The following is a 17,093-nucleotide window of genomic DNA, read 5'->3' as shown; positions in this document are numbered from 1 at the left end:
TGCAGTGGTTTCATTTTGTAGAATCTGTGGATGATCTTGTATCTTTTTTCTATAAGTATTATATTAAAAACATATGGTATACACATTATGTATTACCCAGTATGTTTACATTCAATAAAACATTGACGTTTAACGTAACGGTACCCACATTGCATCTATTTTGACAGTTTTTTCACCTACTTTTTTTTTTATGATCAAGACAAATTTCCTTTCTGTATTTTGTAGCCGTATCCTTATTTATTATATAGGTACACCAGTTTGATTTTTAATCCATATTGAGGCCTAGAAAAATTGAATAAAAACAACCTACAAACTATCCAAATTTCCGTAATGAGGAGTATCCAAATTGAATCCATGCTGAAATTCACATCATTGAAAATCGAATAACAGATGTTATTTTTTATTTTTTCAAATATTTAGAACAATTGGACATTAGTAAATGCTCACTATTCATTTTTTTAAACGGATGCTTATATCATCTATGTTTTTGTTCATTCTAAAAGGATGATTATTTGTAAAAGAAGGACGAAAGGTACCAGAGTAAAGGTCAATCTCATAGATCGAAAATAAACTGACAACGCCATGGCTTAAAAATAAATAGACAAACAGGCAAAAAACAATGAATAATGTGAAAGTCGCATGGCGGCATATTCGTACATTTTTTTTCAAGTGAAAGCTTCATCTGTTGATATAAACTTAACATTTATATCTTCTGTTGATAGAAACTGAACCTGAGATCACCTCTAGTTTTTAGTAGGGTTCGTGTTGCTAATTCTTTAGTTTTCTATGACATGTGTACTATTGTTTGTCTATTTGTCTTTTTCATGTTTAGCCATGGCGTTGTCAGGTTATTTTCGATTTATGAGTTTGACTGTCCCTTTGGTATCTTTCGTCCCTCTTTTAGTGTACATTTGAATATATTCACCTATTTTAAAGGACGTGTATAATGTCAAATAATCAAAAAACAAATTATTTAGTCTCAAAGAAATCTTTTAAGAACTTCTCAGCTGTTTATGCTAAATATGTTCAATTTAGGTGCTCGGTGCAATGTGGGTATCGTGACGTTATCCACTAATTATTTTAAGTAATAAGCTACAAATCTCACAAAAACTTGATATGCTTATAATATAATTAACGACATTAATGTTAAGTGATTAGCGATAGTTCATTTGAAGTTAAAAGTTCAATGATGTCAGCGAATTCTTTTTTGTTTGCTATTTCCAAAGGAGTGTGTTCATCGATGTCACGAAGAGTTTGATCCGCTGAATTTATTAGTAGCAATTTTACAATATCGGTGTGTCCACAAAAGCATGCTACGTGTAAAGAAGATCTTTGTTCGTTATCACAGCGGTTAACATCGGCTCCAGATTCTATCAAGATCCTCGCTATTCCGACGTTCCCTTCTTCACATCCGACTATCAACGGTGTCTTCCCATTTGAATCAGATTTTGCAACATCGCATTTTAGATTAATCAAATATTTGACGATATCAAAATGACCTTCTCTGCTAGCAACGAATAAAGGTGAACTGCCCCATGTGTTACAGTTATTAGGTTTTGCCCCTTTGGTGTGCAAAAGATTGACAATTGCAAGGTCTCCAGATCGGCAAGCAGCATAAAATGGGGAACGACTTTTATTGTCGAAACTATTTAGATTTGCCCCGTTTTCTAGTAAGATTCTCGCAATTTCAGTTCTTTTCTTCTGACATGCAACAAACAATGGCGATCTACCATCTTCATCACAAAGGTTAATAATACTAGAGTTACTTTTTATCAAAGACTGAACAATTTTCAAATGACCTTTTTCACAGGCTATTAATAAAGGTGATTTGTTTTCCCAGTCACATTGCATTACTTTTGCACCTTTATTGATTAAGATATCAACTATATTGTCAAATCCTCCTTCACACGCAATAAATAATGGAGATCTTCCATCGTTGTCTTCTTTTGATATGTCTCCTCCTGCTTTAATCAGAATATCTAACAAATCTGAATTTTCTTTCCCGCAAGCCACCGAAAGTGGCGATAATCCTGTTTTATTGCATTGGTGGACGTTTGCTTTGTTTCTTATCAATACATTTACCACATCCTTTCGCTCATTTAAAATTGCTAAAAAGAGAGAGGACCTACCAACATTGTCACATTTTGAGATATCTGCCCCCGCTTTCAATAATGTTTCTACAACGTCCTTATTGCCACATGTAGATGCTACCATCAGCGATGTCTGTCCACTAGAATCACAAAGTTCAGTACTAGCTTTCTTTTTTAAAAGTGTCTTTATGATATCGTAGTTACCGTGTCTAGAGGCTATGAATAACGGAGATTGTCCTTTTTCATTAAATAAGTCATGCTGCGCGCCGCTTTCTATTAATGTTTTAGCAACGTTTGTTTTGTTGCGATAGCTAGCAACAAACAAAGCAGTTCTCCCAAATTTGTCAGTTTCATCGACGTCACATTCCATCTCTAACAGCATTTTGATAATGTCACTACATCCTTCCCATGCTGACTCGATAAGTGGTTTTCGCATTTTGTGATCCATAAAGTGATACTGTTCTTTAAAATCTAAATAGTCTTCATAATCAGGGCGGTCATCGGGGAAACTTTGGTCTGTCAAGGGTAGGGATTTGTTACTTTCTTTTATTTGGAGAAGAAGTTCTGTAAGCTTATCTTTTCTCTTTTTGCAGTAGGTACAGAACTTTTCCCTGTAACTTATATTACAGAGCTGAACATTGTGAAATGTGCTGTAAGTTATCCCCTCTTCTAAATCCATAAACAATCTATTGAAATATCTTTTTTCGGTGTCGGCTTCATTTATCCACACTACATTGTCGTTTTTCTCTACAGTTGTCGATTTAAAACGGTACCGTGCAGCAATAAATGAAATAGGCGCGAATTTGATAAAGCAATTTATGAATGATTGTGCACATACAATCTCTGCGACTTGATATACCTTGCTATGTATAAGACTATAATAATCCTCAGTTTTTGAGACATAAGTATCTCCAACCGATTGTAATTGCTCTTTTAAACGCATTTTATTTGAATCTTTATGAAGACCTAAATTGAACTCAGCACAAATTTCTTTGAAAGCCTTTTCCTCTTTATTAGTTGCAAATTTAAAATTTTCGTTTAACATTTTTTCGTCAAAACAGTTTTCGAATAAGGCGCATAGTGTGATAATACAGAAATGTATAACACTGGTATTTTTAAGTGCTAATAAATCTTGTTCAATGAAATCGTTTAAATTGGCGAACAGTTTCACTATCTGATCGGCAGTTTTGCCTTCTGATATTTTGCAGAGCAGAGGAAAATATACTTCATCCGATATCATTGTCTCTTTTATATGTTCTTCCTCGGTTGGTATATATTTCTTAATCATTTGTAATTTTTCGCTGTCTTTTAAAGGTTTCTCTGAGAGTTTGCAACAAAACGGTGACAATTGCTGTAGGCGATTTCCGAATATATTGTCGTTAAAAATGTCTTCATTTGTTGCAAAAAGAAATTTGACAAGTCCTTGTCTTTCAGTTTGGTTGTCTTCATCTGTTTTGATCAATTTTAAAACATCGTCGATTTGAATAGACCATACGTCAACGTTCTGAGCATTGATAACTAATTTGCCACAGAAATCATCAATAGCAAAGATCTGTTTTCGGTTTCCATTGTGATAATCGAGTATGTTGTGTGGACCTAATACAATTGGAATGATATCGTAAGCTTCTTCCATGTATAATTTCAGAGCAATATGTCGAATTATGGAGGACTTTCCACCTCCTTGGCGACCGATTACAAGCACGCAATTGTCTTTTCTGAGACGTTCATCTATATAATCAGTTGCCTCAGTTATAATGAACTTGTCGTTGTCATTGTTCCATTCTTCTATATGTTGACTATATTTCTCTGAAATATAAAATGGTCTCTAAAACATAGATATAAAATTGTCTCTTTATTCTCAGTGTTCTATAATTGGCATGTATCCATAACATTCAGCTGTGGTATCTTATGTATACGAACGTTACATCAGGTTCTCCAGATGGGCAAGCAAGTCCGGCTTATCATGTGACACTCATTGTGTTGCTCATGATATTTTATATTTAATGATCAGACTCTATCAGTTATGTCACAATCGAAAAACAATTTCGGGATTTGAACATGTCAACAATTGTCTTTGACAAAGACTTACATAACGATCAACCAGCTCATATTTGCGTAACAGTAGCATTTATCGTTTTTACTAGCAGCTACCCAGGTTAGGGAACATGACAAGAAAACCGAGCTGAAGATTATCGTTTAAAACTGGTAGATATATTTTCCAAAGGAATCCGAAGTCCCTTGCTGTTATATACAAATGAACTAAAAATAGGAAATTCCATTATTGAGAAGCTAAAATATGCTCTTTATTTCAATTTTATAACTTTTCTAATTGTTAATTATTAGTGTAGTTTAAAGATAATTTACTGTTCAAAATGACAAATCGATCAGACACAAGTTTTACATCGTAGTAATGTATTCTCCAATATTCAAAGTACGTTGATTTTGTTAAACGAGGAATACTGCTTTCTCAAAAGTTGCTAAGACAGGGCTATGAATCAATCAAATTAAGGTCATCGCTCAAGAAATTTTACGGTCGCCATCATGAGTTGATTGGCCATTATGACAAAAGTGTGTCAGAAATCATATCTGATATTCTTCCTCAGTCATAATAACTTTCTGTTATTACCGAACTTAACAAAACAATTATACGACGGGTGCCGTATACGGTGCAGAATAAGCTTCCCCTTCCGGAGCACATGATTGCACTCCCGGTTTTTAGTTGAGTTCGTGTTGTTTCTTATTTGTTATTTATAACTGTTGATGTTAATGTCCTTTGGTTTTGTGAGTCTTTGTTTACTCCGTAGTTTCGATTGTTATTGTCTAAATTATAACACAATGTTGACTGCTGCATCCCTATCTTTGTCAATTTAACCTTTTATGTCTGTTTGTTTTGTTCAAATATTATTGTCAATATGATGAAATTTGATGAGATTGTCATATTAGCGAGAGTTTTGGCTAGCTGTTCAACCTGTTTCGATCCACCTTTTTCTAAATAAGAAAATGTATGTAATAACGAATGAATATTAGGTAGATGTGTATTTAAATTTTTACATTTGATTAGGGACTTTCCGTTTTCAATTTTCCTCGGAGTTCAATATCTTCTACATTTTTTTCGTAGATTAGAAAAATTCTTACTCTACATATGCTTTTCATTTACCTTGAATTTTGGGCGGAATCTTTTCATTGACCTCGTTTTCTTTACTTTTCATGTAATCTGAATAAAATTCAAAATTAATATCAACTTATACATCTGTATATTTATGCATGTATCATATTTATCTTAAATAAGGTAAAAAAGGTACTTGTAAATCAATACAAGCAATTCGTTAAGAAAGATACATACAGTGTACAGTTCCTGGTTACATCGGCTGAATCAAATACAAAAGACTATGCAAAGTCATGCTATAAACAAAGTGTTGAATTCCGACTGAAGTTAAACTGAAGTTATAGTAAGTCCATTTCTTTTTCCTCTGCAATAAGCACATTTCTTGCCTACACTGCAGTTAATTATTAAATTGTTATGTATGTGCGTGCACGCAAAAGTAGCATAGTGTGATGTTAGTACTTATTTTCGGAGGCCTTAGATTCATAAATGTATCGAGCGGACCTGCCAGAAGATGCTTGATTTTTTTTAATGTTTCGTGGTGTAAGCCTTACAGAAAATGTTAACACTCATATAAAGGAATCATCGTCATCATCAATTTAAGCTATTCTTCTTTGTTCTGTTTAAGCTTTATTTACTTACCTTGAACATATTCTTCTAAATTGTGTTTCATTTGTTCATCCACGTAATCTTTAACACCTTCTTCCTGTTCTTTAAGTCTTGTATTAATCTCATCTTTTTTAATGATTTCTGATTGAAATTCTGTCAATAATTGCATTTAAATGTTTTTATGATAAATATAGATGAACTAGTCTTTTCCGTAAGTTTGATAGCTTTACTGTTAAAATGTGTTAGGGCATTAACTAGGACATTCATTGCTTCGTGATGTATGTACTAGTTAGAGTATAATGATATCTGCAAATAGTGAACTAACCATTTTTATCAAACTTTGATATTGTGATCTTTATAATATCGTAATAAATCGTCAAATTTTATGTACCGATCATAAAATTGATCACATTGTAATAATTCGTGATTTTTAGCGAGTAGTGTGTCCTGACTCGCATTAGTTTAATTCTGCGAATGTGATGGAGGCATTAAGATCTAGAATACGTAGCTACCATGTTATAAGTCATTCGCTGAGATAAACTCGTTATAGATACCAGGATCAATTTTATGTTTAAGCCAAACGCGCGTTTCGTCAACAAAAGACTCATCAATTACACTCAAATCCAAAACAGTAAAAAAGGTCAAATAAAGCACGAGGAAAACGAACAATATTGAGGACCAAAATTCCTAAAAGTATTGCCAAATACAGCTAATGTAATATATTCCTGGGTAGAAAAGCCTTAGTATTGAGAAAGTACTTGAATACTAACTTGATGAGATGATTAGAAAAAAATATAAAATGTGTTCAGAGAGTGGTGTTGTACGATTGCATAATATATTAACAGCGCAAATTATATCCTTACTGGAGTATATTTTACAGTTAACAAGTTTAAATTGAGAAATAATATAATAAATATACGTATGTGTTTTCTACTTCTAAACAGAATGCCAAAATATATGTAAGTTACAGCTTTATTACTTACTGAAGCATTTCGGCAAACACTTAAAACCGATCAATACCGCTATACTTCCTGAAACATATCAAATACTAGTAAGTCAATTTTGAAAGCGACAAAACTTATAACATAACTATTAAGGATTTTCGATATTACTTGTCCCAAGTCAGGAGCCTCTGGCCTATGTTAGTCTTGTACTATTTTTAATTTTAGTTTCCTGTGTGCAATTTTGAGTTTAGTATGGCGTTCATTATCACTGAACTAGTATATATATTTGTTTAGGGGCCAGCTGAAGGACGCCATCTGAGTGCGGGAATTTCTGGCTGCATTATAGACCTGTTAGTGACCTTCTGCTGTTGTCTGTTCTATGGTCGGGTTGTTGTCCCTTTGACACATTCCCCAATTCTATTTTCAATTTTACATTTACATGTAGTCATAAAAAGCAGCTCTCTTTGTGGTTGATATTAAGCAATTTCTTATAGGTGACACTTACGTCAATAGGTATCTTGATATAGACGTGTTTTTCTTACCTGCTACGACAATAACTGTAAACCACACATTAACAGGCATTGGTTCTTCAGTTCGGACTATATTGAATATATCCGGTCCTTAATAGATACAATATATGTAAAGGTTACTTACTGGCCATGGTTGAGACGACAGAACAAAATGTGTTTCAAACACAAATTATGCAGTACAAATAGTTTTAAAATAGCTCTATATCTATCCAAAAAAAACTTAAGACATTAAGATCTGATTTAACATATAATTCATGGGGGCTTAAATATATCGTGATTTTACCACTGGTTGACCCTTTATGACAAATATTTTACCCTGAACGATAGCGCACTTTTAAATCGACGTAAAAGAACGGAACAAACTGAATAAGTGACGTGTTTAAACTATTTACCATAAACTATTTGGATAGATTTGGATGAATCTAAATGACAATATTACTTATATGTCTTATAAGTATACGAAAAATGGCTTATATAACACATGTTACCATCGTGTTTACGTTTCCTTGTTTGTGATGATTTTCGGTTTCACAGGCGTGTATTTTCCCGTAAAATGATTTTATTCTGACGTCATAGCTCTATGACATCGGGTAGCTCATTCATGAAAACGCATATGACGTGATAATTTAAAACAATTAAAAAATATTAAAAGCTATATTAAACCCTAAATAAACTCATACTACAACAATCTGTTGATGGATAAGTTAAGATCTATTGATGATGAAAGTAAAATTAAATTTTTATAATGGACTTGAGCCAAATCTATTGATCAAACCTTACCTCTCTAACTCCAAATTTGAATTTAGAAAATTAATTACAAAACTTATAGAATCAGTGACCATTCATTATTAATTGAAAAAGGAAGGCATTTTAAAATTCCTCGCGAAGAGAGACTTTGCAATAAATGCAAAATACTAGATGATGAGAAACATTTCTTAATAAATTGTTCTCATAATTCAAATATTGTAATTGCATTAATAGAGAAAGTAATTCATTTGCTAATCTCACTGACAATGACAAAGTTATATAATATACTTAACCCATCAACACCAATACAAGTGAATAAACTAGGATCCTTAATAAAAAAAAGTCAATGGAACTGAGGACAGGGGACCCTTTAATAGTTTCCTGAATTTGTATGTATATATATTGAGTTACTTAATTAATGTCTTTATTTGTTTTTGTTGTTGTTATATGTCCCAAACTGTAAAGTTTATATGACAATAAAACTTTGATTGAATTGATATACATGTAATAGAAATATGTGAAGGATTAATTGTATTGGTTTTTTTTAAATTAGATATTGGCAACATGATGCAGTAACGGTTCTTTTTGTTTATGTCATGCTATTGTTTATGTTAGTTATGATTTGGTAGCATAAACAATTGTACATAACGTCTGATACCATTAAAACGTTTAATACCGCTGCAAATGTTTGCACCTGTTCTAAGTCAGGAATCTGATGTACAGTAGTTGTCGTTTTTTTATTTTATTTATACGTGTTTCTCGTTTCTCGTTGTTTATATAGATTAGACCGTTTGCATGGTTTTACATTAGTAATTTTGGGTCCCTTTATAGCTTGTTGTTCGGTGTGAGCCAAGGCTCCGCGTTGAAGGCCGTACATCGACCTATAATTGTAAATATGCTTTTATATATTGTTATTTGGATGGAGAGTTGTCTCATTGGCACTCATACGACATCTTCCTATATCTATATATGGAACGGGGGAAATTAATTAATAATTTAAATAGATATTTGGTTGTTTTCGGTTTAAAATTATATATGTGCCAATGCATTTACTATTATAATTTTGCACACGGATTTCATAATTGTTAGGTTGTGTTATATAATCGTTCATCGAACATTTCCATTATATAATTCAACTTCAACTTTATATATCTAAACGAACATTTAAAATTATGATGCATTTTTTAAGTTTATCTTTCAAAGATTTGCATTTTTAGAAATGTGAAAACCGTCACGGCAAACTATCCATGATTTTTTTTTTATATAAACAATGTTTCCTCTCATGAAGGAGAAAAACCCTTACCTGGTGTGTCGAAAGTTGGAACGGGTGTTGGTCTAGTAGAACACTCTTCTCCTTTGAACCTATAGGGTTAAAACTAGGTTAACTTGACTAAATAATAACAAGAGCAATAAAGTTATTCAAATGCAGCCGTGTACAGATATACAAAGGATTACTTGATCGTTACTCGCCAAAGTGTCTGACAGCAAAAACTTTCCATAAAGTATGAAGGTCGATATTTTAGAGAAGTTCAAATATGTTAGCAGTATAGACAAGAGAAGATGTTCTTAAGGTTGTCAATTCATTGAGATTTTTTTGCTATACGTCCAGTGGCAAATATTGCATGTATGTTCAGGATGATAACACTGATATTTGTAGAACAAGTTAAACTGGTACCACTATGCCGTCTTTTTTAAAAGTTACAATGATTTTATTATAATAAATAAGACGGCGCTTAAATAACATGCATCTATTCATGGAACACTTTAAAAACATTATCTATTAAGCATACAAATTTCCGTCTCAACCGTTTTAACACAAAAATACTAGTCTAGAATAAAACAAATTTGAAAATATGTGTATCAATAATATTTATAACACCAAAGACATTAGCAATTTTACGTGTAGTATATTGTAATATACGAAATATTACTTCACTCACATTGTTTTCTTAATTGTAGAGCAGACATAATGGCCAGTCCATTCCTCTTGTTTGACACATCCATAATCTACATCGTAAAATACAAATAATGTTATACTTTAAATTCAGAAATTATTGCGAGGTTTTTGTTATTGTGAAAATGTGGCAGGGTTTTTAATCGCGATAATTTCAACTAGCATTTTGTAATTTTTTAAATGAATTAAAACAATTTTTTTCTCATATTGCAAAAATGACAATATCGCAACAATAATTGCACGCAATAATTTCGGGGAGCCATCAAATCTTCCTTTCTCATTATTTCGTAAGGGCTAGGTTTTAAATGTACCATGTTTGTATTTGTCAACATCATCATTAACAACTACTGCATCAGAATAACACAGCAGTGTATGTTTTTCTATGGTGTTTTTTTGTCAAATCACCATCCTTATTATAAGCTGTAACAGAATACCGGATTGATAGTGTGATTATTGCCCTTTGTATGGTTTTCATATCACCAGATTGTATCTACTGATTAATGTGTCACGGTATTTACCAGGTTTGTATTAACATAAGCAACACGACTCGACGGGTGTCACATGTGGAGCAGAATTTACGTACCCTTCCGGAGCACCTGAGATCGCCCCAAGTTTTTGGAAGGAATCGTTTTGCTTAGTCTTTAGTTTTCTGTGTTGGTATTTTTGTACTATTATTTGTCTGTTTGTCTTCATCTTTTTAGACATGGCGTTGTCATTTTATTTTCGATCTCAATCTATGAGATATTGTTTGTTGCAATTAAACGTTGTACGAGGTGCATATTTAGTAGTGTTGTCAAATCGTACACTTTTGCCTAACCGGTTACTGTAACATTTTTTTCAAAAGCAGACGCCCTTGCGATTAACGTCAGACTGTTATTATTGCTAGATTGTTAGTTGTTTATCGTCCAGTGGCAAATATATCATGCATGTACTGAACGGTGTAAATAGTTTGCATATAGAACTCATAAATTGGTAATTACATTCTTATAAAATGTGAATCAAATATTTGCGGAAAAAAATAAATAATCTTAAAGTATTAGACATTGGCGAAGTTACAAATCAAAACTTACTGAGCGGGATCAATCAGTACTGATATTTATTTCTTTATACATTGCCCTTTGATACGGATCGGAAATACGGACAACTCTTAAATATTAATTGTTTTCACCAAATTAAATACTTTTTTTGTACATGGATGTAAATGTGTCATACCTGGAGTCAAAATATGGTCGATATGACACAGCCCTTTATGACACGAACAATCTTCTACGGAAGGTATACAAAAACATTTATTCACTGGAGTTTTGATAAATGTGTAGCCCTGGGTATAATCGCAGCGGCATATCCTATCATACGTTGAATTGCCTCTGTCGATGGTTATCTGCCCTTCCTCTGTACATACTGACTTTCGCAAAACACATTCACTGCTAACATTTGACCAAAATTTAAATGGCTGATAATATTCAATATCACATTCAATCGCATCAAGCGATCCTCTAAACAGGAATTTGTACCCTACAATAAAATAACGAAAGTTACCCTTAGGATTGGACAGTATGAAAATATAAATATTGTAAAAGAACACAAAAAAACATTGGTTAGTCATAATTGCCTTAATAATTTGATGAGTGTAGCTTTTTACAAAGTAATAATTGACCAGTCATTATTTTTGGTGGGCTTACAAATTACTACTGCCTGATTCGCAAACTTATAACATGAAACTACTGAAATTTTCTGCAATTGGTTGTATTATATATAAATAATGCTTAGTTATGATTTTTCGTGTATCACATTTCCTCCATGCAATGCATTTCTTCTTAAAACTTGACATACAGTGATGTTTAGACTTACTTTCCTATTATGTTTTGGTTTGTTTTGTTTTGTTTGTGTTGTTTGTTATCGTGGTATATTTATATTCCATCAATGACGTGAAAAATGAAAAAAATAATCTTTTGTTCGACCTTTTTAGGGTTGTTATCAGTAACATTACCGGTACTTTGCCAAATAACGAGCCCGTTTTAACTTAACGTGCATAAAATGTATATTCTTGCATATAAAAATCGATTATTCTTTTGTGTAATTCGATACTATACAACATGAACATAGACAGACCAAAAGAGACATTAACCGATGATAAGAATACTGGTACTCTCTTGGTGCACTACTTATACAAACAATGTCAAGTATTATAAATTACGGTTTTACTACTTGTATGATGTAAGGATGTTGCCCATTGTTGAAGGTCATACAACTAACCACAGTTGCTAATTGTACGACATGTTGGTCTCTATTAGATAGTTGTCTTATTGCCAATTACACCACATGTCTTTTACAATGTTTTTGTCAAAGAGTTTCTCATATTGGAACACTAAGCTTACAAAAAAAAGATGTGGTATAATTGCCAATGAGATAACTCTTCACAAGGGACCAAAATGACACTGAAATTAACAACTATAAATAACCGTACGGCCTTCATCAATGAGCAAAGCCCATACCAGTTAGTCGATTTGAGTATACCTGGTCTTTGAAAATCAGTCTTCTTTCTGCATTGTTCTATAAATTTCCGGTTGTTTGCATCATACAAACAGTAGTAATGTGAGTTGTCATGATTTTTGGAGCACCGATTCTGTGCCGAAAACCTCCATTGCGACGTTTCTGGGCAAATCAGTTGAAAGGAAGATATTGAATAAATAGTTACCGTCAGCAGGTACACCTAAAGCATAACGAAATAAGACTAATAAAAACTAAAATTTGATTAAAATAATATTATCTTGTTGAGGAGGGTATTGGATTTACATTTTTATGTCGAAATATTCATAACATAAAAGAGGAAAATGGGCCTGGTAGTGTAGTGCCCACATATTGAGGGAAACCTTATGGCTCCTCAAAGTCATAAGTGTTATATCGCAATTCAATATAATGAAGATTTTTTTACAGCCGATTGTATTGAGTGTGTAGGTAAAGGTGATATCTTTGGTAAGCTTTCTTGATAGCTGAATCGTGAAGTCATTATAAGGTAAGGTGTACTACCCTCCTTACGAAGTAGCCTTGTCCTACAGATTGATATATTGGTTATCTGTCGGACTAGTCTTCTCTTAAAAGAGGGTAGCTGAATTGACCTTATAATGACTTCACGGTCCAGCTAGCTAGCAAGCTAACCAAAATATTACCTTTATCTGTTCACTCGATGCAATCGGCTGTTACATTTAAAACGTGTGTGTCTTGTACGAAGTAGAAGAATGCCACTGTATATAATTCTAAAACTTTCAAAAAATTATTCCTGTAACATTAAAAGGCTTATTTTAAAGAATTTTGTTCTCAAGATCGTGGAATATAAAAAAAAGTATTTTCGTATAGAAAGAGTGCAAGGTCGCTTTGGTTTTAAAGTGCGACATTTGTAACACTTGTTTTACTTTAATCAAATACTTTATCAACGCATGAACACAAATTTTCTGAACTGTATACGGGATGTTTTCCGGATTTTATGTTATTTAAAGACTACCATCAACTGAATTAAAAAAAAAACAACACTTACTTTGAAGAAAATGGTGTTTGGACTCTTCATTTTCTCTTGAGGTCAATGCATGTGCATGCATGTATAAGTAGAAAACTGCCCCGTTGTCATGGTTAATTACCCATCAGTCTCCAATAAACGAATCAGTGCTAATAATAAGCTTTCAGATCATCTGTTAATTAGAATAATGATCTGCAAATTACCATTAGGTAGGTTACAAAACTGTAATAATTATAACATGTTAAAATACAGCAGCTAGTTTTAACATATCAAAATAGGTGCAAAACTGGAAACACTTAGAGGTGTACATGTAGGAGGGTCAGGGAGAGGTAAACCAAATATAGAATAATGGTTAACATGTGTAAAATAAAAGACAAACAAATACAGAAAATAAAGAAAAAAATAGACAAGAATTACAAAGAATTGATAAAAATGGGCTACTCATATATATATAGAATAGAGAATAATAAGCAAAATAAATGAATAAAAAATTAAGAACAAGGAAAGCATAAATGAAGGGATTCCCATCCAGATTCTTATGTAGTAATGCAAACAATCATTAAAATACGAAAATTTAGAGATAGAATACATTTATTCTTGCTATTGAGTCCCGTAACATTCAAATGAAGTGGCTACAAATATGGGTAACCGCGAGGCCTTCGACTAGCAGGAAAATCAATAACGCATAGCCGGCTATTAAAAGCCCCGACAGGTAAAATGTGACAGCGAGAAAGCTAATGGTCTCATTTGATACAAAACAATTTACGAAAACTGATATGACAGACAAGAACCAGCGACAGCCACTAAACAGGCTCCTGATTTGGGACAGGCAAATACAGAATGTGGAGGAGAAAACATGTGTGTGAGTGTTCAGCCCTCCTCTTATCTTTGACAGTGTTGTCATTATACACTATAGAAACAAACTGTAAAATCAAGTAAATATATTTATATCTCAATACAGCTAAAATTAGTTCATTGTATTTTGTTGTTTATTTTTGTTAGTCAGATTTAACGTTTATCTTTCAATACAATATCACTTTAAATAAACACCAATTAACTGTCTCAATGAAACGCCTCAATAATAACAATCTTCAGACTGATGTTACCGATTTTGAAAACCTCATGTACAAATGTACGTAACTATATTGAAAACTTTATGTCATTGAAAATCGTTCAATCGTCAAGTGTCTATGTCCTTTTAAATTTGTCATGCATATTAATTTTAAACAAAAACAGAAAGCAAAAGACTATACATTTAAAACAAATGAAATACATGAATTGATTATGTTAGTTGATAGTTATATATAAAAGATAACAGGCTAAAAACTTGATACGCCACTGCCAGACGTGTCTACATATGACTCCTTAGTGACACTCAGATCAAAATAGTTAGAAGGCAAAAACAAATAAAAAGTTGAAGAGCAATGAGGAACCAAAATTCCAAAATTTTGTGCCAAATACGGATAAGGTAATATAAGGGATAACAAAATTCTTAGTATTTCGAATAATTCGTACTTGCAAACAGTATATTTTATAAATTTGACCATATAATTTTATTTTATTTTATTAATTACTTAAACGTTTCTCCACATAATTTATAATGCATGTTTTGATTTTTCGGGTTATTTTGTATACAAATCTTTGGTAGACGGATGGCTCTTTAACCTTCAGTGCCAATTTCTATTGGTATACTAAGTTCGAAAACATTCTAATAAGAAATCAAGAATAGCCGGGATTTTGATTTGCTTGCTTGTTTCGTATATTTTTTTAGTAATGAGTAAATTAGAAGATGTTGAATGAGTGTCAGTGAAATAACTCTCCATCCAAGTCATGATTTGCAAAGGGAAACCATAATAAATCGAAGTATGGTATTAAACATGGAGCCTTGGCTCACACCGAACAGCGAGCGAACAGAAACAGCAAACAGTGCTGGAAAGAGATGGAACAAGAAACAGTTTTCAATTCTTTAATATGACCGTACCAAGGGTCAAACCATTACCTTCGATATAACTACATTAAGACGTCCTAATGAAATCTCATCTGTTAGCCTACAGGTTATTAGTTTATGTAACGTTTTGACACAAAGCTTCTAAAATATTAAGATATGTTGTATACATTTTTTTCACAAAGTTTGAATTGAGAGTTTCTGATGAAGGTACATCATAATCCAGAACGCTCTGTGAACATACCTAGGTTAAAAGGTGTTTTTGTATTCGTGTTTTTTTTTTAAATATTGAAGGCAAACATGGCTGTTGCAGTAGAAAGTATTTTAAAGTCTATTTTAGTTAAAACCCATATGTATGTGTAAAATTTAAACGCTTTCGCAAATAAATTTTAGTAATGAGCCTTTTCTTGATATATTTAAATCGAAACGTCAGATAAGTAATTTTCTACCTGCGTCCATACAAATTCAATCTCGAATTTCGTCAGTTGTAAATTCATTCATAATTGTCTAGACGTGGAGTAATATCTTAATAAATATCAAAATAACGGTCCATTTTCGTAATGAAGGATTTTGTGGCCATTACATTTTGTTGGTGCTTGATAATACTGTTAAAGAAAACAAACGTGTGTCGAAAAAAAAACGTACCTTTAAGATATATGTCCTACGGTATGTATTTAAACCATAACAAAAATCTAATATTTTCAATGAATTTGCTCATTCGTGACGCGTTAGCCTATAACATTACACAACCTAATCAAAATAAACACATCAAACTTTAAATTTTCAATAGTACATTGAAAAGCGGTCAACGACAATTGCTTTCTCGAATTGCAAAAAAAAATGTATTTTTAAATGTATGCAAAAGCCTAAAGGTTATCTCCCATTGTAATAAAACAAATCATTACATATTTCTGTGATGCACTGACAATTCATTGTGTATCGAGGGCATACTTTTCAAGATGAATTTCATCAATTCTATAAAATGCATATTTGTGATTGAATTTAAAAAGTTATGTAAAGTACGGAAGCGTATGAGGGCCATATCCTTTTGATTTTTCCCCCAATTATCAACTTTGATCTTGGAATTTACAACTTTAATATTATACAGTAATTATCAACTTAAAGCTTGGAACTTTCAACTTTAATCTTTAATCTTGGAATAATCCAGTTTTATCTTGGAATTTTTAACTTTCATCTTGTTATAATCAACTTCGATAAACAAACAGTGGAAATCAAGCTGTCAAAATAGGTGTGACATGGATAACCTCAACCTCCGGTGAATCGCTATCCTTGCCGTGGTCTGGGGGGCTTGTGTGTCTCAGTGACCCCAAGAGCAATGCCAAGTGGAGCTTTGTCTCCTGGTAGGGTTACCCATGATGGACAGGTCGAAGGGTAGGGACCAGACTAAAGTGATCCGAACTTCGTGAGATGCCCGATGTTTTGAATAAAATAAGCTCTGCAACCTGTTTGCCGTAGGTTGCTCTCCGTGTCGGTGGTTGACGAGATCCTTGTGGATGAGGGCTATAGCCAGACTGCTTACGGTCAGGAAATACCCGGACGAACGAGTCTATAGTTCAATAAGCTACTTTCGCTCCGATATCAACTTAACGGGAGGTCGGATGGACCCGGTTCGATCAATCGGCTGGTCATGTCGAGC

General features: G+C 32.8%; 1 protein-coding gene across 1 annotated transcript; it reads right to left on the bottom strand.

Moving 5' to 3' along the window:
• Positions 1 to 484: 484 nt before the first annotated feature.
• LOC139486053 (uncharacterized) lies at positions 485 to 16,130 on the bottom strand. The gene is made up of 12 exons (XM_071270744.1): positions 16,082 to 16,130; positions 13,513 to 13,663; positions 12,495 to 12,690; positions 11,190 to 11,492; positions 9,964 to 10,030; positions 9,327 to 9,385; positions 7,289 to 7,366; positions 6,786 to 6,833; positions 5,836 to 5,955; positions 5,248 to 5,304; positions 910 to 3,896; positions 485 to 709 (listed from the first exon to the last, which is right to left on the bottom strand). The coding sequence occupies exons 2-11, from the start codon at positions 13,540 to 13,542 to the stop codon at positions 1,147 to 1,149; spliced, it is 3,708 nt and encodes a 1,235-aa protein (XP_071126845.1). The 5' UTR covers positions 13,543 to 13,663; positions 16,082 to 16,130; the 3' UTR covers positions 485 to 709; positions 910 to 1,146.
• Between the last annotated feature and the right edge of the window lie 963 nt (positions 16,131 to 17,093).

This window comes from Mytilus edulis, chromosome 8 (assembly GCF_963676685.1).
Source record: "Mytilus edulis chromosome 8, xbMytEdul2.2, whole genome shotgun sequence".
Classification (NCBI taxonomy): Eukaryota; Metazoa; Mollusca; class Bivalvia; order Mytilida; family Mytilidae; genus Mytilus; species Mytilus edulis.
Note: the sequence above shows the minus strand (reverse complement) of the source record. Positions and strands in the feature narration are given on the sequence as shown.

Bases quoted from the DNA above. Each gene is read 5' to 3' on its own strand.
- LOC139486053 (XM_071270744.1), bottom strand. From the start codon at position 13,542: ATGAAGAGTCCAAACACCATTTTCTTCAAA. The intron at 10,031-11,189 runs GTATGACACATT...TTTACGATGTAG, and splicing joins CGACCATATTTTGACTCCAG to ATTATGGATGTGTCAAACAA. The intron at 5,956-6,785 runs GTAAGTAATAAA...AATTATTGACAG, and splicing joins GTGTTTGCCGAAATGCTTCA to AATTTCAATCAGAAATCATT.